Source organism: Cucurbita pepo, chromosome LG14 (genome assembly GCF_002806865.2).
Source record: "Cucurbita pepo subsp. pepo cultivar mu-cu-16 chromosome LG14, ASM280686v2, whole genome shotgun sequence".
NCBI lineage: Eukaryota > Viridiplantae > Streptophyta > Magnoliopsida > Cucurbitales > Cucurbitaceae > Cucurbita > Cucurbita pepo.
The window spans coordinates 7,059,724-7,084,826 of record NC_036651.1 but is presented as its reverse complement, the minus strand read 5'-3'; the positions used below and the strand labels follow the sequence as shown (position 1 = coordinate 7,084,826).

The window sequence follows — 25,103 nt, the reverse complement described above, 5'->3', positions numbered from 1 at the left end:
GTGGGACATCACATCTGATATGAGTTAGATTAGATTGATCGAGTTTTTTAGATCATAAAATCAAGTATGCAGGGTCGAGAATCATGAAATGCAATTCGAAAACCTAGGGGAAAGTGAATGTGGGTAACTATTGCTCTTCATGTGTTTCTCTAAAAACAAAAGTTGGTCTTGGTTTTTGCATTTTCATGATCATTGCTTCAATTATATCTTTGTTTGTGGCCAAAAAGAAAAAGAAAAATACTAATTTGCATGCAAATGGGTTTTTTTTTTGTACTTTAGATTTGAATGAATTGATATGAACATGCATGCCTTCAAGTTTGATGATTAAGCATGCTAATTCAAATGCATTGCCCATGTGAAAATTTACCCAAATCTTCGTGTTTTGATCTCTTTTTCGACATTGCATGTGGCTCGATTTTTTCGAGATTCATTTGCAAAGTCACTATGATGCACGTCGTTATACGCTCGCTAGCTTTGAGGTTGGATTGTTCAAAAAACTCGATAATAATCTAAACAAATATGATCGATCTAATCCAATATGTACGGTTTTGGTTGAGTTGTGAATAAATGAAAACTTTATGAATTGAGTTGGTCGGTGAGTTTCCCTAAAATTAGATTGAGTTGAATCTACACCCCTGTATTGACCCAAAAAAGCATGTAAAAGGGGTTTGGAACAGGCATGCAACCATGGACAACGTGTCCTGGACAGGCAAGACTAGGATATCTATCATGCGGCCATTAACAACACGCCTTGGACATGCATGACTGTGATATCCTCCCCCACTCAATTAGTTGACGTCCCTGTCAACCGACTCGGACAAGCAAGACTAGGACATCTGTCATGCTTTAGGTAAGCATGACCGTGACATCCTTTGTCAACTGACTCGAACAAGCAAGACTGGGACATATGTCATACTTTAGGCAAGCATGACCGTGACATCAATTCGAATTTATTGTTCATTTTAAAAAATATATTTTTGAAAAGATATACTCAAATTAAGTTGCAAATTTAATTAAATGTCTGAAAAATGAATAAATAACCCGAACCAACTAAACACGAAAAATTTAAGGATTGTTTGGGTTAAGAAATGTTACGACACGACCCAACCCAACCCAACCCACGAATACTCCTGGCTTGAAGTATATACTATTAATTAAAAGGTTAGAGGTTTAAGTCTCTCGTCACACTCAATACCTTTACCATTAGCTTTAAATGAAAACGGTTTGTTTGTACCAATTAGGATCGTTGCTTTTAAAAGCAAGTATTAGAAAAACACAATCATTCACAATGTTTGTAATTCCCATAGACAAGGAGCTTCATAACACAAAACATGTTAAAAGGAGAGGCCGGGTTGTCTTAACCCTACGTGTCATTTTCGTGTCACAACCTTACTTAAATCTTGGTGATTATTAAAAATATTCAGTAAGATACTCCCTTTTGTCACTTGCTCGTGACTTGTTTACTCTACCGACAGTTGATGATTAGTTTCCACCGGCATCAGTCGTTGCCATTAATAAAAATTAGGCAATAAAATAGTGGTTGGTCGTGACATTTGATTACTATTTTTGGTGTAACGGCCCAAGCCCACCGCTAGCAGATAATTTTTTATTTAGGCTTTTCCATTCGGGCGTTCTTGCAAGGTTTTTAAGACGCGTCACTGGAGAGAGGGGAGAGGTTTCCACACCCTTATAAAAAATGATTCGTTCTCCTCCCCAACCAATGTGAGATCTCACAACCTACCCCTCATTGGAGTTCAGCGTCTTCACTAGCACTCGTTTCCTTCCCCGATCGATGTGGGACCCCCCACAAGCCACCACCTTTCGGAGCCAGCGTCTTTGCTGGCACACCGCCTTGTGTCCACCCCTTTAAAGTTCAGCCTTCTCGCTGGCATATTACCTAGTGTCTAGCTCCGATACCATTTGTAACGGTCTAAACCATAATTTTAAAACGGATCTTAATAAAGTTGTTCATATAACAAACATCCAACGGTTACACCATACCAGAGCTCCTTAATTGAATCGAAAAGGTGGGATAGAATATTATCCATACATTCTTATATCCAAAACTTAAATTCAATTCATTACTGGACAACACACTAACCAATAGAAGGTGATGCTATTCACAAACCGATTGTAGTCGTCTCGCATGTTCGATTGCTAGTCGTGATGCTTGTTGTTCATGATCTTACTGCCATTGAAGCTGGTTGCGTGGCGGCGTTCGAATCGCATGCATGCCTGTAAGACAATACACGTGTAATGACCCAGGCCCACCGCCAGCAGATATTGTCCTCTTTGGATTTTCCCTTTTGGGCTCCCCTCAAGACTTTAAAACACGTCTATTAAGGGAAGGTTTCCACACGTTTATAAACAGTGGTTTGTTCTCCTCCCCAACTAATGTGGGACACCACAGCACGCCTCAAGAGTTAGTTTGGTTTTCAAACAACACCCACAGTTGCTCGCTGAAGAAGGGTTGTACCTGACTCACCATGGTGTACCGTTAGTGTTTTATTTCAAAAATATTTTTTTAATTTTTTAAAATATTTTAAAAGTATTTCAACTTTTGAAAATATTTTTAAAATATCTTTAAATGTTAATTTTTTTTAAAACGTACAAAAAATTAATATTTGAAGATAATTTATGAGGTATCGATATACATTTTTCGTCAACAGTAGAAAATATTAATATATTTTTTTTTAATTTATGAGTATTTTTTAACCCTAAAAATATTTTTGAATTTTTTAAAAATATTTAATGAGTATTTTTTTAAAAATATTTTGAAACAAATATAAAAAGAGATTTTAGTTTTTTTTTTTTTTGTATAATTTAATAAAAAGAAAACCCTTTAAAATTTGATTTCCAATAGTGTCCCTGGAAATTTGACTCCCTAGACATACGGCGGCGTTCGTCAACGACGAGATCTTCCGGTCATCCAAATCCACTTTCGAGTTCATCTTTCACGGGAATCCTGCGTGAACCTCCGAGGACTGTAGCGTGAGTTTCCTGCCCTAATCTCTTTCTACTGCATCTTCACTTAGCCGCCATCTTTCTCGGCAATGGTGGTGCTTCAATCTCTCTGTTCGCCTTTAACTAAAAATCACTGATAATATAGCTTGATTGACCGCAGAAGAGGAGCATGGGGGATCTATTTGTGTGGCTTATATCATTCTTCTCCCTCGTTGCTCTTCTGATAGTCCTTGTTTATCAGGTAAATTCGAAACCCTGTCTCGTCTGTTTGTCTCGCATTGATTTCTGTTCGAGTTCGTTAAGTAGAATCAATTTGAATCGAAGACAGTTTATATCAAAATTTCGATGGCGGATACATTTCATACAATTTCTGAACATTAATTTGAACTAGATTAGGATTTCGATGCGCGTTTTGTTCAGCTCGGAGATATTAGGGTTTAGCACAACTATAATTCACATGTTCTTCTTCGCTTGTCAATTTGGAAACACTTTTAAAGAAAGTGTAGATTCGTTGTGCACCTTGGATTGGATTTATATTTGATTGGATGTCATGCTTTGTAGTTTTCTTGCTTTTCCCCAATTTCTTGAAAAGATTCTGAGGTCAGGATTTTCCTGGTGGTCAATTTTTGTGAGATTATTTGTCAATACCTATTCTTTTGATCCCATTTCTTCTTAGTGATGTATAATTACAGCTAAAATTTAAGAATATATGGTAAGCGCCCTTTGAGCTGCTTTTATTTCATGGCATATATACTTGAAAGATTATGGATGCAATGAGTCATTATATCATGTTGACTGCTGATTCTTAGTTTGAATGTTTATTACGCCCAGAATTTGTGATGTTGATCTTCAGAATATCTGTTGGTAGAAGCTTAATTTCACAAGAGGTTGGCAATGTTAAAAACGTTTAAATAACGTTTTAGGATTTGTTCGATCAAGTCTTCCTTTTTGTATTTAAACATATCAATTTCCTATCTTTGAGCTTTTAATGTATGCAGGATCAAATATGAAGTTCTTGTTTTGAATCTATTGTTGTTTTCGTTGTCGTTTCATCGTCATTATTTTGTGTGTGTAGCTCATGTGCTTGGCGGATCTCGAGTTTGATTATATCAACCCCTATGACTCTGCTTCTAGAATAAATAAAGTGGTTATGCCGGAGTTCATTGCTATGGGAGTTTTGTGCCTCTTCTATCTTTTAACAGGGCATTGGGGTATGTCAATGTTATGTGGACCGTACATATATTATAATGTGAGACTGTAAGTGTTTTCATCCATCACCTTTGATTGAACTTATGATCTAAATCAAGAACAATTTGTATGATTTGTATTGTATAATTCTTTCAACCAAAGAAACACATGATTTTGAACAGTTTTTACTGCATAGGATATTTACTTCTGATTTTGACCGTTTAATAGACATCCCATTGATTTGACATAGCTTAAGAAATACCAGATGTTAGAGTTGAGGATTATAATTGAAGCTATAAGATCTACCTTGTTGGGCTGGGATTATTGTCAGAGCAGCATAGACCATGTTGGTATCTGGTTGTAAGCTGTGGCTGCTTACTATTGTAGTTGGGATGTGATAGGGAACACTTGTTAGAGAATATGTATCAGTTCTAGTTACGCCTCTAATCCATTTTGTCGGACTACTGAGTAACGACTGCCTTTGATGTATTGCGTAAGGTATATGGTTGGAGCTTGCTTTATTTCCATCTCAGAAAATTCATGTGGTAGTGTAGAGTAGTAGCAGAACTTCCTTGGTTGAAAAACTAATTTACTATGCATTGGAGTCATCACATTCTGAATCTAATGGTATTCTTGATTTTCAAGGAGAATTAGAATTAAGAATGCCAACTTTTAAGTTGGTTTTTAATCGAGTGGTGAAGGCACCGTTGAAAATATTTGAGGCAGAATCCTTCTTTGGCTCTATGATCGGGCGTATCGTATACTAGGGAAAGTAAGCATTCGGAATATTATGATATTTTGGTGATATAACTCTTAGCTGTCTCTATCTATTTGAGGTACTTAGAACATCCCTCTTGAGTATTCTCAAGCCTAACCAACTAAAGTATTTTCTACCTTCATTCATCCTTGGATATTGGTATCAACTCCTTTGTTAAATACTAATTTTCCATTACCATTCTGAATCTAATAATATTACTAACAATGAGCTCGTATGGCCTTTCTATCAACCTTTACCAAGTCCGAACGATTGTCGACCACCAGATCCGCTGGTCTGCTACATTCACCCTAGCCCACAAGCACAAATCCTCGGCTCACTTCTGAAACACACCTTCATATGATCTGCATATCACTATACTCATTAGTCTGTTCTTGTGATCAGGTACCTACGAAGACAGTACCTGGTAGATGTTACAGAGATATTCAATATGCTAAACTGGGAAAAGAAGCGCCGGCTTTTCAAACTAGCCTATCTAGTTTTCCTCCTCTTCCTTTCTATATTTTGGTACTTCAATGTTATTGTTGTTCTTTTTCTCGAATCTTAAATCTTAAATAGTTAAATGCCTCCGACCGAATTCGCCTGTTTTGTCATTGCAGGATGATATACTCTGCTTTGGAAGATGATGAATAAATAGAAACAACTGCTTGCATGCTGATGCCATCAGTTGTGAGTTGAATCCTATCCTTAAAGTACCTTCTTTTTTTTTCCCTGAAGCTGCTGCACTTTGCAGATATCAATGGCATTCTTGTTGAGCTGGGAACTTCGTTAAGTGCCAATACTGTTCTGTTAGGTACTTTTCATGGTTGAAATATGAATGATGTCTCTCTCACACACACACCACCAGCACTCACAATTTAGGAATGGCGATTACATTGAAATCAAATTATAATGTTGCTCTATGGTGGAAGTCTCACATTCTTTAGTTATTGTTTCTTGTAATTCTTCTTCTTGTAGCAAGTAGAAATTCATGTTTGAGAACATTATTTATATATGTTTAGACAGGATAAAGAGATTGTTTGTTGATGAAAGTATTTGCTTTCAAGTGGAACGATGCTACATTAACTTTAGGAAAGAACAGTCTAGTATGATGTCCAGTTTCCTTCAAGAACAACACACAAAAATGCATAAGAGCATTGAACTCAACTGTGTAATGTCTGCAAAATATGTATTCTTGGATCGAAACAAAAGAATTTTTAACATGGATGTGTAGGAGAGCATGACATTGGATGAATTGCTTAGGGTTTTGTGTTGCTTAGTTGATCATAACTCATAGCTCAACTTATTAAGTTTATTCTGCGATGCTCATCGTATGAAATATTTTATAACGTAAGTAGCATGTCATCTTTATCAAGTGGATTATCGATTCAATTTCTAAGTGAATAGTCTTTTCATAAACGTTTCTAAATTGTTCTTAAAATAGAAATTCATTAGAATGTTATACAAAAATGAGATTTGAATGGAATTATGAATGGAAAAGGGGTTTTGGAAGAACATAATTTTAGTTTAATTTCAATCACGGTAACAAATTTGAAAAAATAAATTGTCTCTCAACTTCTCTTCTCTCCATCTCTTGTTTTCCTTAGCTATGAATTCTTCTATCCTCCTCACCAATTCCTCCTCTTCTTCTTCCTCCTCTTCCCGCTCCGCTTCATCTTCATCAACACTGTCATTATCTTCATCTTCCTCATTCAATTGTTCAATTTCATCTCCATCTCTATCTTCATCTTCGTCAACACCGTCATTATCTGCATCTTCCTCATCTTCCTCGTTCAATTGTTCAATTTCATCTCTGTCTCTATCTATTTTTTCATTTTCACTACTATCTGCATTTTCGTCTTCATCCTCTTCTCTTTTATCTTCTTCTTCCTCATGAGCACTAAATTCAGCGTCTTGACAAAGCTTATGATAGGAAGGATGAAGAAAAGGTCGTGGCTCATGATTTCGAGCGTCTTGACAAAGCTTATAATAGGAAGGTTGAAGAAAAGGTCGTGGCTCATGATTTCGAACCGTTACGAGAAGAATTATGAAGTTGAAGATTGAGAAAATGATATAAGGACTACCAAAAAGGTAAGATGGGTTTGATGATACCCACAAAAGCACCATCACCACCAAAATAGGTACCAATCCCACCATAACTCTCATCCCCATTTTTTCCATTCACTCCCTCTTCAATAACTCCTTTCATTGCTATTTATACTTCCCTCATTATATATAATCTAATCTTTTAAATATTTAAATTTCATTTTTTTAGAAAATAGACTTCCGAGGACAGGTTCAAACTCAATGATAGTCGTTTACAATATAAACAAATTTTACGAGATTCATCGAAGTTAGGTAGACTGTCCTATAAGATTCCTCGAGGTTTGCATCTAATTGACGTATAAAAATAAAGGCATTACTCTTAAAATGTCGTAAGCAAGATCGAGAATGACATAACACGAGAGACAAATTATAAAATTTCTCAATTTAACAAACAGTGAAGAAAATTAAACCCGTCAATATTAAAAAAGGTAAAAGAGCGTATAGAATATTAATTTGGGTATGTTGTTGTGAAGCAATGAAAGCTTGCAAGCATAATATGGGATTATTTGTTGTTCAAGTAAAATGGAGGAAAATCAAATCCATTGTTCTTGCATTAATATAAGGTAGCAAATTTTTATAATCTTGGCCTTAAAGACTTTTCCTAAAGAAACAAAAATTTGCCCATTTGAGGAATGTATTTATTTAAAACTATATCGCTTCGATCGTAAGAAACCGTTCTTAAAACAAGGCCGTTTTGTGTGAATTGAACATCGTTATCCTGTTTCGTTATGGAATCCAACTGTGGTTTTGTGTCGGTTGTAAATTAAGGTCTTACGAATGCTTAAGATATGTTAGGTTTAAGCACTTTAAAAGTCGTTCTAAATAAATTCGTAATCTAATGGTAAATAGAATTTCTCGATTGATATAGAATCGGTTTTTAGTAGAATGAAAAAGTAAGAACATATTGATTTTGATCTAAAAGCTGATTAGATGCTCGAAAAGTTTAACCTCAATGCATGTTAGTTTTAGTTTTGATCGGCGTAGAGCCAATGAGTTCGATTGAACATTGTGACAAAACATTCGTTCAGTGATTTTGACATGGGATGTTTTAGAAATGGGCATCGAGTCAATTCAATGATGACATCTATTGGCATTCCAATTTTCGGTTGATCCCACATTGGTTGGAGTGGGGAACGAAACATTTCCTAAGGATGTGAAAATCTCTCACGACTGGACCCGTTTTAATCTTGAGGGGAAACCCATTAAGGAAAACCCAAATATAACACCATCTGCTAGCGGTGGGCTTAAGCTGTTATAGTCGGATAAATGAATTTAAGACGACTTTTAAAGTCTTGAGGATAAGTACATAATGGAATGGCCAAATGGACAATATCTGCTAGCCCAAATAGGACTGTTACAGACCCAAATAGGACCGTTACAGAGTCGGACAAATGAATTTAAGACGCATTTTAAGACCTTTGAGAGGAAGCCTAGAAGCCCAAATAGGACTATTACAGAGTCGGACAAATGAATTTAAGACGTGTTTTAAAACCTTGAGGGGAAGCCCAGAAGTTCAAACAGGACTGTTACAGAGTCGGACAAATGAATTTAAGTAGCGTTTTAAAACATTGAGGGGAAGCCCAGAAGACTATTACAGAGTCGGACAAATGAATTTAAGACGCATTTTCAAACCTTGAGGGGAAGGCCATACCAGAAAGCCCTTAAAACCTTGAGGGGAAGCCCAGACGAGAAAGCCGAAATAGGACAATATATGAACTTAAGACTGTGTTTTAAAACCTTGAAAGGAAGTCCAAGGAAAAGCTCAAATAAGACAATACCAGTTAACGGTAAGTTTAAGACACGTTTTGAAACGAATTTAAGACCCGTTTTAAAACTTTGAAGGGAAAGCCCAAGACAATATCTACTAGCGGTGGGTTTAAGACACATTTTAAAACTTTAAAGAGAAGCCCGAAGAAAAAACTCAAATAAAACAATATCGGTTAGCGGTGGGTTTAAGACGTGTTTTAAAACCTCGAAAGGAAGCCCGAAGAAAAAGCCCAAGACAATAATTACTATTGGTGGGTTTGGGCTGTTACTATTGGACAAGGCTGTTACACTCGAACAAACAAATATCTTAATCAATCAGATTCAAAGATTGGATATAGAACTTTGATTATGTATTAAACTATATTCTACGTTACATAACATAGCTGCAATCTAAACGATTATGACCTAAAACTAAACGAACGTATCAAAACAAGAACAAAAATTAAAAATTGATACTAATGGTAACAAAGAGCAGTAAGTTGTTAATCAACATAAAACGAAGAACAACACCTACCCAAATCGAAGCTCGACGACGATGTGGTTGATGCGATCGAACAATAATACGATACTGGTATTTCTTAACCACTAGTTAACGATACATTGATATCAGTTGGTTGACTCTTTAAATCTGGAACTAAAGGTGACCACGTTTCAGCACGAAGGGAAGATGTTGTCGTCGTCGTCGTCGTTGTTGTCATGTATGATTTCGGTTCAACACTCGAAATTGGAAAAAAAGAAACCGGTAATATAACATCTTGTTTCGGCTTCTTCGACTTTTGCTCGTGTTGGTTCCCAAATATAAAGCTTCCTACTACCACCTGAATTTGTCAAAGTTGTCCGGGAGAAGAAATAGTTAAGAATTAGGTGGTGGGTTGATTTCGACTAATTTATGTGCTCGGTGATAGATTAGAAGTTTGAGTTCTAAGACTAAATGGACTAATGAACCACAAATAAGAGAAAAAAGACATACTTGAACCGGACTTGCAGCTACTAACAAACCAACAACTCCGCCACCAACAATGCGTCCGTCTGGACTCGCTAACGAGACACTCATTCCACCAGTTCTACTCTTTGTTCCCGCATTGTCGCTCGGCATGAACGATCCCGACAACGACAATATCTCAAAACGACCCTGTAAAAAAAAAAAAAAAGAGAGTTCCGTCTTATGATCTGCAACAACAATCACCATATTCATACTTCATAAAACAATTGCAAACTAGAATGTTCGTTAAACAAACAGATCTCTGTTTAAAGATACAACCTCATATGTTAATGTTCCTCCAGAAGAATCGGGTTGACGAAGAGTGACGCTCGAAATCACACCGTTAGCAGAGAGAATACAAATGGCTCGAGGTCCTTGTTGAGAAAAGGAGAGAACCTTCATCGTAACGTCCTGAAAATAACACATCGAACATCGTTATTACATCGAAATATAGAAACGTCGACTACGAACACCGAGTTTGAAGTAAATTGATAACAAAATTACCTCACCAGTGTTGACAGTGATGATATGGGGTGTGAAATTAGCTCCAACTGAACAAGGTACCCATTCACCTTCATAACAACCAAAATTAACCCCTTATTTTATTTAATTTTAATAATAATAATAATAAATAAATAAATAAAAGAGACTTAAAAAAAACATTTTTAACATTTTTAATTGCTTAAAATAAAACAAAATATTTTTAAATATTTACAAAATCAACGGTATAGATTGAGTTGGATTGAATTCGAGAAATTTTTTTGAACCCTTTGGGCTGATTGACTCAATCAACCCAGTTCACAACCTAACCGTTGTGTGTCGGGTTTTTTTTTTTTTTTTAATTATTGAAAAATATCTATTTTAATACCTAAAATCTCATAAAATTTAAATATCAAATATTTAGTCGTAGCACATCATTAATATTAGTTACAAACGTTAAATATTCTTAATATTCATAATAATCTTGAGTTGGGTTCTAACCCTATTTGTAGGTTGGTGGGTTGGTCCAGTTGATCGAACAAAAAAAATGTCAACTGAGGAACTGACCCAAATTTTTAATTATATCAGAATTCAACCCGACCCAAACCGAACAAAAATCGAGTTAAATAATCTTCAGTTGGGTTCTAACCCTATTTTTGGGTTGGTGGGTTGGTTCGGTTGATCCCACCAAAAAAATGTACTTAGGGGCTGACCCAAAATTTTCAATTTTACTGAAATTAGAGCCAACCCAAACCGAACAATAATCGAGTTAAATAGTTTGAATGGATCCAATTCTCGAATCTTATGAATAGCTCTATGCATAAATTTTTTAGGAACTAAAAATATGTTTTGAAATTACGTTTCCTATGATTCGAACTAACGCAGTTTAAGTCGAATTTTGGTTACCTAAATTCTCCGTTTCATGTTTGGTTTTGCTCAACGAACTCGCCGGCCGCACTTTCCCACGTTTCTCCGCCGAGAAATCAATCACCGCCGACCGTGCAGGTGCCGACGCCGATATCGGCTTCGGCGACAGCGCCGCCAAATTCAACTTCCCGTCCGGCCCATACTTCCTCGGTCTTCCCCTCTTCTTCTTCCCCGCCACCGCCGCGGCAGAACTCACCGGACCGCCACCTTCCGGTGCCGGAGCTGCCATCTCAGGTCTCGGAGGACTTGATCCTGCAGCTGCAGTAGCCCCATTTCCGGCATCCCCTTCTCCTCCCTCCATGAATCTGTGTGGATTTTTCTGCAATTAAAACAAAACCCATTAATTTTTCAATCGAAAAATAAAATAAAATAAGCAAAATTAAAGGTTCCATTAATGGAGGATTTTGATTTGACCTGCAAACAGAAAATACAAACACTGAGAGTGTTCCACTCAGCTCTGTTTTGTTGTTTGATAACAGAGATCAGAATTTAACACCAAAAACAGAGATCTTATTTTCCCCTTTTCTATATATATATATATATATATATNTTTTTTTTTTTTTTACATGAGAAATCTTTTTTGCTAAGCTCGATAGAAATGAAATTAAATTATCGATTTTCAACAGTAATTTTTGTGTTATATGTCGAGTGTCACAACTATATGAAGGAAAGAGAAGATTATAACATCAAACGTACAGAAGGCGCATACGATTGATGCATATCGAGCTATGTGAGAGTCGAGAAAGCACGAACGTCACACCGAGCTAAACTATTTACACTAATTATTTAATATTTTATTTATGTATATGGGTTATTGCATAAAAATGTTATTTGATTATTTGTAAATAAAATTTTATTTTTTTAAAAATTGTTGGAATATTTATAGTGTAGGGTGTAAAATAGAATTAAACATTTAATAAGAATAAAATAATAAGAGAGAGGAGAAAATAAATTATTCCAATATTTTAAATAATTTATTTGAATTAATAATATAATAATTTGGGTTTTTGGTTGGAATCCGCTGGAAACGTATAATATTAAATTACCAGCGAAATTTAAAAGTGGGTAGACGGTTCTTTTTTATAAAAAAAAAAATATATAAAATATATAAAATATATTCTATTTTTTATTTTTTATTTTTTTTTTAAAAAAAGTATTATATTTTAAAAGTATATGATGGTAATTATTATGACAAATATTATATAATATATTTTAGGTGCAACAAAATAAAATTATGGGTTTGCTAAGCCTTAAAGGAATTGTCTTTCCTTTAATAAAATTATTATTATTATTATTATTAAAATATTTTTTAATTTTAGCTTTTTTAAAGTAAAAATTTTGGTTAAATTTTTTGGGTTGAATTAATCTCAGTTGTTCGGGTAGTTTATTAAAAAAATTAAATAAAAGTAAAATACATTTATTTTTAAATCTTTAATTAAGATTTACAATTAAATTTAAATATATATTTTTAAAAAATACCTTTGAAATTATTTTTAAAAGTCGAGAATAACTAATAAAAACTAATTAGGAAATTAAATAAATATATATATATATATAAATAATTGTAGAGTAAACAAAAATATATTTTTTTAAATTAGTAATAAATTCGAGTTAATTATTTATTTATTTGTCAATTTTTTGAGTTATTTATTATAAATATTTTTTTCTTTAAAAAATATATTAAAATTTAAAATTATTTGGAATCGTGCTTGGGAAGAACCCTAAATAAAAAAAAAATTATCAAACATATAAAACAATATTGAGAATATTAAGAATATATTTAATATTTTAATTATTTTTTAAGCCACTACCATTTTATTTTATTATATAAATATATATATATATATAAGATTTAAATAGAAGCATTGACCAAGTAATTGCATAAAATACTCAGAAAGCATCTTTTTTTTCAAAAATTGAAATTAAATATTTTATAGTCCAAAAAAAGCATTAAATAAAGGAAAGTATAGATAAGAACCAACCAATTGTTTAATTATTTGGTATTTGTTATTTATTTAATTAATTTAATTAATTTATTAAAAACTAATAGCATAAGCATATGGGTGAGAAGTTCGAGGCACATTTGCACCATTTTCTTTGCCCTTTTTATTTGTTTTTTTGCTAATTAATAATGGCCTCCATTATAATATTATTAAACTCTTTTTAATCTAATTTCTTCTAAATAATTATATAAAAATAAAATTATTTCATCTATATAATATTATTCATATTCTCATCATAGTTTTCTTTCTAATATAATAATTTATGAATTCATATGCTCCTCTTGCCTAGCTTTTTGTCATGACCCCTCCTAATTATTAAAAGAAAAAAAAAAGGGTATTTTGGTAATTTCACACCATATAAATTATTATTATTATTATTATTATTATTATTATTATTATTATTATTATTAAGATTATATTTTGGGTCATATCTCTTCTAATATGTATTAGGTAATTGACCATGGATTTTTCTTCAACCGAACTCAACAAAATTTCAAACCATCTTAATTTTTATGCTTCAAAAAGTTGAGACTATAACTTTAAATTTAATTGACCAAAAAATTTCAAACCATCTTAATTTTTATGCTTCAAAAAGTTGAGATTATAACTTTAAATTTAATTGACCAAAATGGATTGTTTTTTTGACCATTTGACTCAGAAATGATCGTTTTCACCTTCAATTTGGATAATAAGAAAGAAGGAGACCAAAAAGAGACGGAGGAGAAGAAAGGAAAAAATTTAATTGAGAGGAGAAGAAGGGAAAAAATTTAATTGACCAAAATGGATTGTTTTTTTTACCATTTGACTCAGAAATGATCGTTTTCACCTTCAATTTGGATAATAAGAAAGAAGGAGACCAAAAAGAGACGGAGGAGAAGAAAGGAAAAGAAGATGGAGTTGAGAGAGACCAAGGGAGGAAAAATGTTGTTACGAGAAATTGTTATGTTTCTAGATTAGAGCTTCGGCTTGCTTCTCCTCCACCTTTTAGCATTAGGTCATCTTTCTCGAAAGAGATTGTCTTCTCTCATGTTAACAATCTGATACTTATAGTCAACTGCTCTATAACCAAAACTAAAAAAAATTAAAATATTATGGACCCTATGTTTTTGTAACCAATAGTAGATCCTATTAATCACCTTTCATTTTATAGTGATTCACATTAATTTCTAAAGAAATGCAGACATTTGACAGACTATATATATTGTGATATATATTAATTTCTAAAAACCAAATGTATCTAACTCATTATATATACGTACCCAATACTATTTTTGTCAATATACTTTAATCATTATGTCAAAATACTACAAATGAGAAGGCTTCTAGCCTCGAGTATAACCAAAACATAGGGATAAAACCGAAACCAAAACCGAAGTTTTATTAAAGCACGAGGACAAAATTGACACAATGTGAGGATGTATGTGAGCATCAAGTATCCCAAAACGTCACCAGAGGCCGATTTGTTTATGAATCTTGGAATTGTTAGAAGACTTCCTACCCTTGTCTTTGTAGGTGTTTCTCGAGGCACGACCCTTTCGTCCTCCGCTGGCTGATGCTATGGCACGTTGTCTCTGCTTGTTCAACCGTTTGTTCAGTTCAGTATCGTCGTTTTCATCTCTAGCCTCACCTTCATCATCTCTCTGCAGATAAATAGAGACATCAAATGTTACCTTCAATATTAGACCACTGACCACCCTAAGACTATGACTAGACAATGAAGGTTCTAAATTATTCAGTTCTAAACTCGAGGGCTTGAACATAAAACATCTTTGAGGCCATCTCCAAACATCGCTAGCATTTACACTATCGAGCACCTCGGCAAGTTTACCGGTCAATTTGTGTCCACATCTCCCTATTACGTTTTCAATTTTAGGTGAAGGACTATCATGGTTCAAAAACATTCCCTCTAAGCTCCTACGCCTTTTCATAAGTCCAGATTTTGAGATCCCACGTCGGTTGGGGTCGGTTGGGGATTATAAGGGTGTGGAAACCTCTCTCAAGCAGACACATTTTAAAAACCTTGAGGGAAGCCCGAAAGGGAAAGCCCAAAAAAGACAATATCTGCCAGTGGTTGGCTTGGGCTGTTAACAATCACTAGAACAACATCGGATGGTTACATGAGAGGACGTGTGCTATCTTCTCCACTATCTATGGACTAACATTCATAAATTCTCAAAATTCTCAAAATGTATTGGCGATATTGCCAAAGCAGCATAACCTATGCAAGAATATAGCCTAAAACCAATTTCATGCAAAACAATAATAATAGTAATAAATAAATAAACAATTGGCTGCGTAAATTCTAAGGATTAATACCGTTTCACTTGAGCCATTCTCCAAGATTCCAGTTTCATTTGCTTCTTGGTTCTGCTAAGAAAAGAGGAGATGAATATCAGTTATGATTTAGCATTATACACATTATCCATGAGCAGACTTAGAACCTAAGCGTTCGCCTTCTAAAACAGTAAAGAAAAGTTTTACTGAAGTAGCGATTAAATGTTATTTCCTTGTCTCAAAAGATGTGATCGTTGTGTTCGTTCCATGTTATCCACAAAAAGGCCAGAATGAGATGCATCCAAAGGATTCTTTTCCCATCCATGAATGGATGGCCGTTAAGAAAATAGTAGAGAAAACTGTTGATATCTTTTTGTAAGACAAGAAGCCAACACTGATTGGAACTATAATTTTGTTTAGCCCACCATTGTTGTCTAGTTTTGCTACCTCAAGAAGTATTTTCGCTTAGATTTATTTTCCAATCATAAGGTTTGTTCATCACTTAGGGATGGATTCTTTGAAGAAATGTCGGTTCAGCCGTGCATGCTGGAGATCCGTGAAGCAACCTACCAGCAATGGTCAAAGGGATCGATAAATGGAGATGAAGATGGTGCGATTCTTGGTGGTTTTTGAGATTTATGTTTTCTCCCCTCTATAACTATGGTCTATTTCTACAGTATACTGTTTACACTTATCACAGAGTTGTAAGAAGGTTCATCGAGCTGAGGATAAGAGGGTGGACAGAGGTTCGTGATTGACGAACGTCAAGGAGGAAGATGGCGGAGGAGCGGGGGATGAGTCGAGAGAGAGCATAGCAGACATGCCATAAATTAGATCCTCAACCACATAAGCAAGTAAAAGAAGGATAGTATAAGTTAGAAATAATACATTTGAATCTGAGTCATTCTCAGGTACATCATCCAGACATGCTTCATGGTTCCCCTGCAACTCTACATTTTCATCACCACTCAAGGTCTCCTATGAATTACAAATAAAACAGCTACATTTAGACTTTTATGACATCAAGAGAAGATGAAAATTAAATTTGATTGAAAGATACTCCGCAATTTCGAACTTAGTTTAAGCACAGTGATAAAATTAATACCTCAACTGATATGCGTAGATGTTCCACTGCATTGATGTCCATTTCATTTAACTTAGAGCTTTCAGCTTCTTCCTCGCCAGAATCTGCATCTTCCTCGAGTCCGCCTTCAATAAACTACATGTACCAATATCAAATAGACAAACGTTGTAATCGTCAAGCAATTCAGAATGAGCTGGTTAATCACATTTGGTCAAATAATTTTAAATCCCCACGATGAACTTTGACATGGGAGATATAATCATCACATAGTATTGCGAAAAACTCGAGGTCACTTATTGTTACTGGGGAGAAGAATTTACTGTTATATTGGCCATATGTTCAACATTACACATGAGAGATGTGTATCTAACATTGCATACCAGCAAACATCATAAGAAACTTGAGGCCGTACCAAAATTAGACAATATGCTGCAATTCCATCTCTCTGAACTCAGCAATAGATGGTTTTCCATACCTTTTCAATGTCTTCCTGCTCCTTTCGTGTGAACCCACTGGCAGCAAGTTCCTTGTCTAGACTTCCTGCACCTTTAGATATAGAAGAAAAGCAAGGCCTTGCACTTTCATCATTGTCAATCTCTACATCATTTTCATCGTCCACGGTCTCATGGAATGACAAGTTAAACCTGTGAGAGAAAGGAACTTAAGTCTTTAGCATAGCAATAAGAAGAGCCACTAACCCGCTGATATACTGTGAGATGGCTAAACAACATGCAAACCTGCTAGTTGAGTACGAACATCTTATTTACATATACTTCAATTGAACTTGCGAGGGTTTAAACTGAATCACAAATCATGTCTCTAGCTTTCTTTCTTTTTCTTTTTTTTTTTTTTTTTTTTTTTTGNTTTTTTTCTTTTTTTGGGAAAAGAAATGATATACAAAGCATACAAAAAACCAACAAACCCAAGCCTAATAACAGAGGAAAGACTTCGGATGAAGTCCAAGGAGTTCAATCTCAAACACAGAAAACCAGGAGTAAACATTATCTTTGAGACTTGGATATTTCAGAGCGGGGAGAATGGGTTAAGAAAGCAAGAAAATTTACTCATAAAACTCCCTTTCGAACCAGGCTCTTTGAAAGTGGAAATTGAAAAATATAAATAAGCAATGGGAGAATTAATGACAGTAGCGAGAGAGAGATAAGAGAAAAGTGATTAAAAGAACTACAACCAGTCCAGAGATCTTCCCAAAAATGGAATCATTGAACTATTTCCAACTGACAATTTAATACAAGAAATAAAGCAAGGAAATCACTAGTATGACCCATTAGGATAGATGCTAACTATGGGCAGAAAGTAGAAACCATTATGCGACCTTTTATACTACCACCAACCAACAAAGAGGAACAACCAGAAAAAGAAAGAAAGACTCAAGTATGAGTTGAGTAGACATAGAAGACTTGATACACCAACAACTGAACCCACCTCCTAAATACATTGGGATTCAAAACCGACACCAACCAGGGGAAAAATCAACTCAAAGAGACAAAGATATTCAAATTGATAAGAAACCGTATCTACCCAGAAAAAAATGGTATCAACAAACAATAAACATTAAGCTAAGCTTATCTCTCCTTATCCCAAAGGCCTCAACAAAATTCCTATCCATACCCCTAGAAACTAAGAAGCACAAACATGGAGATATAGGATCCCCTTGTTTAATGTTTCTAGATGCATAAATTTTACCCTTGGAGCTACTCTTATCAAAATACAAAAGTTCATGAAACGCAAATAATTCCCACCCAAGATCTCCACCTCATACTCAATGTCTTTGCATAGAGACTTTTAACTGAAAAAATTCTTGAGGCACAATTTTTACTTTTCATCTAAACTTTGGTATTTATTCACTAATTTTAACAAAATAAAAAACTTCAAAACTCTTTAAAAAATCTCACTGTTGTCAATTTTGTCTAAATTTGTTAATTGCATACCAATTATGTTTTATTAAGATTAGGTGAAGAGATAAGTCGGTTTCAGATTTTTGGGATGCTTCTCATTGTTCTTGGAATATTATATTTTGACGATTTCTTAAGGAGGGAATTCTCGATTTTCAGAATTTATTGGGATGTCTGTCTTTTCTTGGAGTTTCTTCAGATGATGATTCTCGTTCTTGGTCCTTGAAGTCATTTTGTTCCTTTTCAGTAAAGTCTCTAACTCCGTAGTTGGAATCTTCTTTGCCTATGAAAAGAGATCTTTTTAATGCTTTATGGAAATCTAAGTATCCAAAAAGAATCAACATTCTTTTATGGATCATGCTCAACAAACTCTTAATTTGACAGAAGTTTTACAAAGGAAGCTTGCATCTCATTGTCTTATGCCTTTAGTTTGTGTTTTCTGTTTGTCGGCTGGGCAGATTTAAAACACATCTTTTTTCACTGCCCTTACGCTAGAGCTTGTTGGGTACGTTTGGTTCTCCTATTTCGATCATAATTAGGTATTCTCCAACAATTTTAAAGCCAATGTTCATTCTATACTTCTTGGTTCTCCTTTGTGCTTCAAAGCCAGCAAAGATGAATTTGATTATATCCATTTTGCTAAAAGACCAGCCAATCAAATCTACTATAAGAAATATCAAAATCATAAGGGATAAAAATTTCTAATAAGCAGGCAAAAAGACCGTATCCGCATTATCTCAAAAGGCAGTAAAACATATTAGAATTTTCAATTTTGCATGGAAATTAAACATAAAATTCCGTAAGTGTAAACATAATTCCTACCAAACTCATTCATCATGCAAATTCATAGGCAGTACAGCATAAAATATTCCTTCATACGACTGCATGCAATTATTCAACTTGTAATTTCATAATCCAAACAATAAACATACACATTTCAATATTCTTAACAACTAAGCACCAACCTTTTTCTAAAAAACTTAAAGACGCATTCAACATCACGATCAAAATACCTGAAATTAAAAACAAAAAAAAAAAAAAAATCAAAATATTGTCCAATAAAGTGTAAGCTAATAACATAAACTTCAGGATTCATATCATAGGAGAAAATTTATAACCCAGAAAAATTAATTCGAGCCTCATATTGCATTTCTTACATTTGGGCATTGCGATGTGAGACAGAAACCATTTGTGGAAAATCGATCATGGTGACCTTCTCATCATCATTAATCTACAAAGCACAAGAATAGAAAGATTAATTAAACTGTTGAGCTCAAGAGAAAAGTTGAACTGCTTTACAAGTTAAAAAATGAAAGTTCACAACAACAAAGACAACATATAAAGTTGAGGAAAAAGGAAAAAAAAAATTGGCAAGGAAAAGGGACAGTAATAAAACAATAAATGGTTTTGTTGCTTCCAAAAAATCCTCGAGAATATACCATAATGTTGAATTCGTTGAAGTCACAATGAATAAGTCCATGTTCAGCTAGACGAACGACAAGACCAATGATTGTTTCAAACACCACGTCTGGATTTTGTAACTGTTTTACCTGCACACTGCATTAAACCAAGAAGGATTGGTACTCTGGTTTGGAACAAGTAGGAAAGGATTAGCACAACATAGAATTATAGTTTTCGTCAATGCACATGTGCTCATCAAAAGGTTTCATGACCCTACTCCAGCTAGTTGTTTCCAAAACTAAAATTCCAGGATGGACCACTCAGACCTTTATAAATATTGGTTCTTCTTTATATTAGTTTGTGAGGGACTTAGCTTGTCATCCTCAACCGGTTTTGAAGTTCTCCCTCCTTATCAAAATAAGGATCTTTGGTTAAAATAATAATTTTGGTGCCTAATTAGACTGTATTTCTGTTATAGTTTCTACAACTGAATAATATATCATAAATCTGAAACTTCTGAACATATAGAGGATCGCAGCTTAACAATGAAAATTTGTTTGGCAATGAAACTCTTACAGCGGATAACCTTCAACAAGTGACATAATGACACAATGCCTGTTAGAGTCTACTGCATTTGGAACAGGAAAACCATGTTCTTCCAAAGCCTATTACACAGAGCACAATAATCAAGCCTCCATCAATACCACAATTCATTCAAATAAATAAATAAAATGTAACTAATTAATAAAATTCAAATAGAAAATCGATGAACAGAGCACCTTCATGAATGCAAATTCTTTAACTGCAGCAAGCCGAGACAAGTAAAGCCAATTGTAACTACTGCGATGCCTCAAATAATCACGCTTAGATTTTACCGATCTAAAAGAAATTCTACCAAGTCTATGCAACTTCATGGCAAGCACAGTGCCATCTTCTTTTGCAACCTCAAAAATATCTATAATCAGCCATAACAACCCAGCCAAGAAATAATGAGTCAAATAGTATTCCACTTCATAGATACCAAAAAGAAAACAACTTTTAAAGTTCTAACTAACTAGAAATTTACCAGACTCTTTCCCAACACCAATTTGACGACCAACAGCCACAAACACTCCACGATTTACCAAAGTTTTAATTGCAAGAAAATCATATCCCAGGTACGTAAGTCGAAACCCATCATCTAGACAAACACAAGAAAGATAATGAGATAGAGAGTTTAAAATTCAGAATTCCCACACCGTAATTTAACAACTACTCACATTTAGAGGAATCGTGGTGCAATAACTTATATTTGAGTAAATTCTTCAAGACTTTGTAAGTTCCCCCATGCCTACACACACCATAGGAAAAAATTATTATTCACCACCCACCAGTAAAAAAGGGAAAAAGAATTAAAGACATGAGTTACGAGACGCAAAGGAAAGAAACATTTCTTAACAAAAATAATAGCAGTCATACCTTAGAGAAGCTATACGTTCCACAAGTTCTGAAGGAACAATTTCATGCTGAAACAACAAAAACAATTACATTAAATTCAAGTTGAAGGAACAATAAAAAAAACTTAAAAAGATGAATGAAATTTCCTCCCTCTAGAGAAGAGAATAGAAATACATACATTCCGCATCCCCATCTCAACCGCAGTAAGAACCCTAAAATCATCTTTCGAGAGATAACGCAGCACATTAACGTCAAGCTTCATGTTCTAATTTGGACCAAACTCACAACAACGTTAAATACCCAACCTACAATAGGAAGTGAACATCAATAAAGCATAAAGAAATTTATAAAAATAAAAAATAAAAAAAATTGAAACAAAGGAATAAAAATCTACATCTTCAAACTTCACAAAAGAGAAAGAAAAGAATGAACGGTGAGGAAGATTATGAGAGCGTGGGAAGCAGTGAAATTATATATGAGCTAAAGCTTGAATCTGAGAAGGGATTGATTGAAGGTTAAAATACACTATAAGCTAGGACTAAAAGGAGAATGGATAAAGGAGCCGCCACATCTAATAACGACTTGCAAAAAGGGGTATCTCCATTGAGCTGTGGTGAGTTTGTTGCGTCCTGGAAACTTCAGGTTTATAACGCTATTCTGGCTGATTTGATTCTGAAAGGTCAGCAGCTATGGTTTCAAAAATTGAAAATCAAAGGAATGGAGGGCAACATTAACCCTAAATTTTTTTCATAATTGGGTCTGGCACCGGGTAAAGTCAAAACTTCATTGCTACTATTTATTTTATTTTATTTTTTATTACTTTTTTTTTATAAAAAACAATTTCATTGATGATTGAAATTTACAAAAGGGAGGTAATATCCATGATAATTATAAAAGACATTCCAAGTTTACAATGAGTGAGGTGTAACTATAAGAAGTAAAAATATTAGAGAGCTTACACCGGGATATAGCTTGGTAAACAATATTGTCGAAGAATTTTGTATAATTCTAAGTCTGATTTCTTTCTCTTCACCGATTCCAAAAGAAAGTCATGATGAGGTTTTTCTATAGTAGGACTTTTGCATTCTTGAATGAGTGGTATGTTAAGGTCATGTCCAATAGATCCTCCCTAGGAAATGTGAGATGCCATCCAAATATATTGAGAATCATTGTCTAAAAATTTTGAGCTAATGTGAGGCATTCTTTTTTGAAGATTTTCGTCTGCGCTAATAGCTTTATGCACTAATTCCCAAAGGAAGAACTTCACCTTTTTAGGGTGATGTCCTTTACATATTATCTGTGCTAGCATGAGATTTATTACTTCTACTTTTTTCTCATGTCCATCATCAAGGATTTTGTAGAGAAAACCTCGTCAACGCTAGGGAGACAAGTCAATGAGTCTACTTCGTTTGACAATACCACTGGGACAAGGTCAAGGCTTAATTCGGCCCATTCCGTTGCTTCGTTATCCATTGAATTCCTACCAAGCTTCAGGTCCTAGACTTTGTTGACAACATTCCACATTTCATTGATCGTGGCTTTTTTATTATGAGAGACTCTATACAAAAGTGGATACCGTAGAGCTAGCGTGGTGTTGTCAATCCATGGGTCGGTCCAAAATGAAGTGCTTCCTCCATCACCCACCCTATGTCAAATTCGGTTGGCAATGAGGTTTTGATGTTTCTTTATGTACTTCCAAGGCCCTTTTGCAAATGATGGGGGGTTGATTTTTGTCTGATGTAGGAGTATATTTAACCTTTATAAGATTTCTCCACAAGGCATTTTCTTCGTGATGATCTTTCTATATCTATTTTGCAAGGAGAGCTTTTTTCTTCTTCTTTATCTAGAAAAGACCGAGGACTCCCTTTTCTGTTGGGAGGTTTATAATATTCAATCAACCAAGGTATGGGTCATCCTTCCACAAATAGTCCTGAATAATCTTCTATATCCAATACCACTTTTTGTAGCATTTCGAATAGACTTGTAGTAAGTGGGGAGGTTGGATAATGTGACTTGTATTAGGTTGAGTTTTCTATCTTTTGAAGTATAACATGATAACCATGTTGACAGACTTCTTTCTATTTTTTCAATAATAGTCTTCCAGAAGAAAAAATATTATGGTTTCCTTTTAAGGGGAATTCTAGGTACATATTCAACCATTCTCCCTTCTTACAACCATATATGCTAGGATGCACATAATCTCTATTTTTTGGAGATTGATATTTTGTCTAGAGAAACCTTCGAAGGTTTTTACTGTCTCGATCATGTTTTTATGGAAGAGACCTCTACCAAGTCATGAAAGGGGATTGTATCATCCACGAACTAAAGGTGGTTCATGCTTAAGCCATCATTATCAATCTGAAAACCTTTTATCTGGCCTTCGTATTCTGCTTTTTTCGTATTTTGATAGTGGATCCCCTTGTCGAAGACCCCTTGTGGCATAAATCTTCCCTCTTGGTCTTCTATTGATGATGGAGAAGTTTGTGGATGAGCTGCATCCTTTTATCCACCTCCGCCATTTTGAGTCAAATCCTTTTGCTACAAGAATGTTTTCAAAGAAAGTCCAATCAACCTTGTCGAAGACCTTTTCCAAGTCAAGTTTGATGACCACACCTTTTTGTTTCTTTCTTTCCCATTCATCTATGAGTTCATTTGTCATGAGGGATGCATCGAGAATTTGTCGCCCCTCTACAAAAGTTGTATGTTGCACGGTAACTGTGAAAGGGAGTACCTTTTTAAGACACTGATAATTCCCTTACTATGATTTTATATAGTCCAGTCTAAGACTTATAGGACGAACGAAAGTCTGCAACAGTGCAGGCATACAGTTTCTTTGAGGTCAAATGTTTCAACAGCTATTTTGTGGCTTTTATGAAAGGAAAGAAAAGCTAGAATATTCTTAGATACATATAACTTTCTCTTTAATTATATTGTGATATTGTACGGACTACTGCCTCCCATGGGCGTACATAATACACGTTTTCTGTAATTACTCCACCTACCTCATTAATTTAGATAGATCTACTGGTAATTTTGTTGGGTAACAGACTATTTGCCCCTTTGCCTGCTTCGTGTTTTGTTATGCCTCTAATGAATGAAGATTTTATTGTCTCCTAAAGCCAATTTTCAGCCCAAAACCAACGAGATATACAGACAGATGATCAATGACAAACATATGGCAAGTAATCAAAATGCAGAGGGTAGCACACGACAGTTCGAAAAGTCCAAATTTGCAACAACTGATTTCTTTTTCGTTGCTATTCTGCTATTGTTATTAAAAAAAACAGTAACAAAATCAAAACAATTCCTCCATTCTTTCAAGACCATTCTAATTTGAGTTTTTCAAGGGCGAAGAAAGACATAGATGAAGATTGGGAGAATAGCAGTAACAATAAACAAAAGAGTAGAAAATCAGTGTAACCTGGTAGGACGTAGTATGCGGCAACACGACCGGAAGAGAGACGGCGGCGGGGCAACGCTGAACGGGAGAGAGGCAGCGAGAGACACTGGGCTGCTGAAAGGGGAAGCCGGCGTGAAGATGAAGGTGGAAGGGTTTATGCTTCTCTTTCTTTTATTTCTTTTTAGTATATCGATTTTTATTTAATAAAATTTAAATATTTTGTTTTAATCAAATTTGTTTTTTAATAAATTTTAAATAATTTGTTTTCTTTTTAAATTATTTCTCCTTCGCCTTCTTTATTTTTATTCTTCTTTTTCTTTATTTTTTATTTATTGGTTGCTTTTGTTGTTTTTTTTTTTAATACGATTTTTTTTTTTTTTTTTTTTTTTTTTTTTTTTTTTTTTTTTTTTTTTTTTTTTTTTT

The 25,103-nt window shown here is 34.4% G+C and overlaps 4 protein-coding genes across 7 annotated transcripts; 1 reads left to right on the top strand and 3 right to left on the bottom strand.

Annotated features, from left to right (window-relative positions):
* Window positions 1-2,849: 2,849 nt before the first annotated feature.
* LOC111810896 (protein cornichon homolog 4-like) lies at window positions 2,850-5,972 on the top strand. Of its 3 annotated transcripts, XM_023697730.1 has the most exons (6): window positions 2,850-2,991; window positions 3,125-3,205; window positions 4,040-4,221; window positions 5,312-5,434; window positions 5,527-5,596; window positions 5,661-5,972. In XM_023697730.1, exons 2-5 carry the CDS (start codon window positions 3,134-3,136, stop codon window positions 5,558-5,560), a joined length of 411 nt encoding a protein of 136 aa, XP_023553498.1. In that variant the 5' UTR covers window positions 2,850-2,991; window positions 3,125-3,133; the 3' UTR covers window positions 5,561-5,596; window positions 5,661-5,972. The 3 variants fall into 3 exon arrangements, with proteins under 3 accessions (XP_023553498.1, XP_023553497.1, XP_023553496.1); XM_023697729.1 differs by having other exon boundaries at window positions 3,110-3,205; window positions 5,527-5,972; XM_023697728.1 differs by having other exon boundaries at window positions 2,851-2,991; window positions 5,527-5,972.
* LOC111810490 (glutamic acid-rich protein-like) lies at window positions 5,925-7,078 on the bottom strand. The gene is made up of 2 exons (XM_023697198.1): window positions 6,539-7,078; window positions 5,925-6,029 (listed from the first exon to the last, which is right to left on the bottom strand). Exons 1-2 carry the CDS (start codon window positions 7,076-7,078, stop codon window positions 5,925-5,927), a joined length of 645 nt encoding a protein of 214 aa, XP_023552966.1.
* A 2,176-nt stretch (window positions 7,079-9,254) lies between these two features.
* Window positions 9,255-11,469, bottom strand: LOC111810709 (AT-hook motif nuclear-localized protein 1-like). The gene is made up of 5 exons (XM_023697465.1): window positions 11,148-11,469; window positions 10,266-10,333; window positions 10,041-10,172; window positions 9,750-9,911; window positions 9,255-9,597 (listed from the first exon to the last, which is right to left on the bottom strand). The coding sequence occupies exons 1-5, from the start codon at window positions 11,467-11,469 to the stop codon at window positions 9,358-9,360; spliced, it is 924 nt and encodes a 307-aa protein (XP_023553233.1). The 3' UTR covers window positions 9,255-9,357.
* A 2,936-nt stretch (window positions 11,470-14,405) lies between these two features.
* On the bottom strand, window positions 14,406-24,849 carry LOC111810576 (serine/threonine-protein kinase rio2-like). Of its 2 annotated transcripts, none has more exons than XM_023697299.1 (15): window positions 24,702-24,849; window positions 21,459-21,585; window positions 21,302-21,348; window positions 21,103-21,173; window positions 20,910-21,023; window positions 20,623-20,798; window positions 20,420-20,508; window positions 19,882-19,999; window positions 19,600-19,673; window positions 19,408-19,455; window positions 17,005-17,173; window positions 16,551-16,664; window positions 16,334-16,423; window positions 15,488-15,541; window positions 14,406-14,811 (listed from the first exon to the last, which is right to left on the bottom strand). In XM_023697299.1, exons 2-15 carry the CDS (start codon window positions 21,540-21,542, stop codon window positions 14,617-14,619), a joined length of 1,443 nt encoding a protein of 480 aa, XP_023553067.1. In that variant the 5' UTR covers window positions 21,543-21,585; window positions 24,702-24,849; the 3' UTR covers window positions 14,406-14,616. The 2 variants fall into 2 exon arrangements, with proteins under 2 accessions (XP_023553067.1, XP_023553068.1); XM_023697300.1 differs by having other exon boundaries at window positions 15,488-15,538; window positions 24,702-24,847.
* Between the last annotated feature and the right edge of the window lie 254 nt (window positions 24,850-25,103).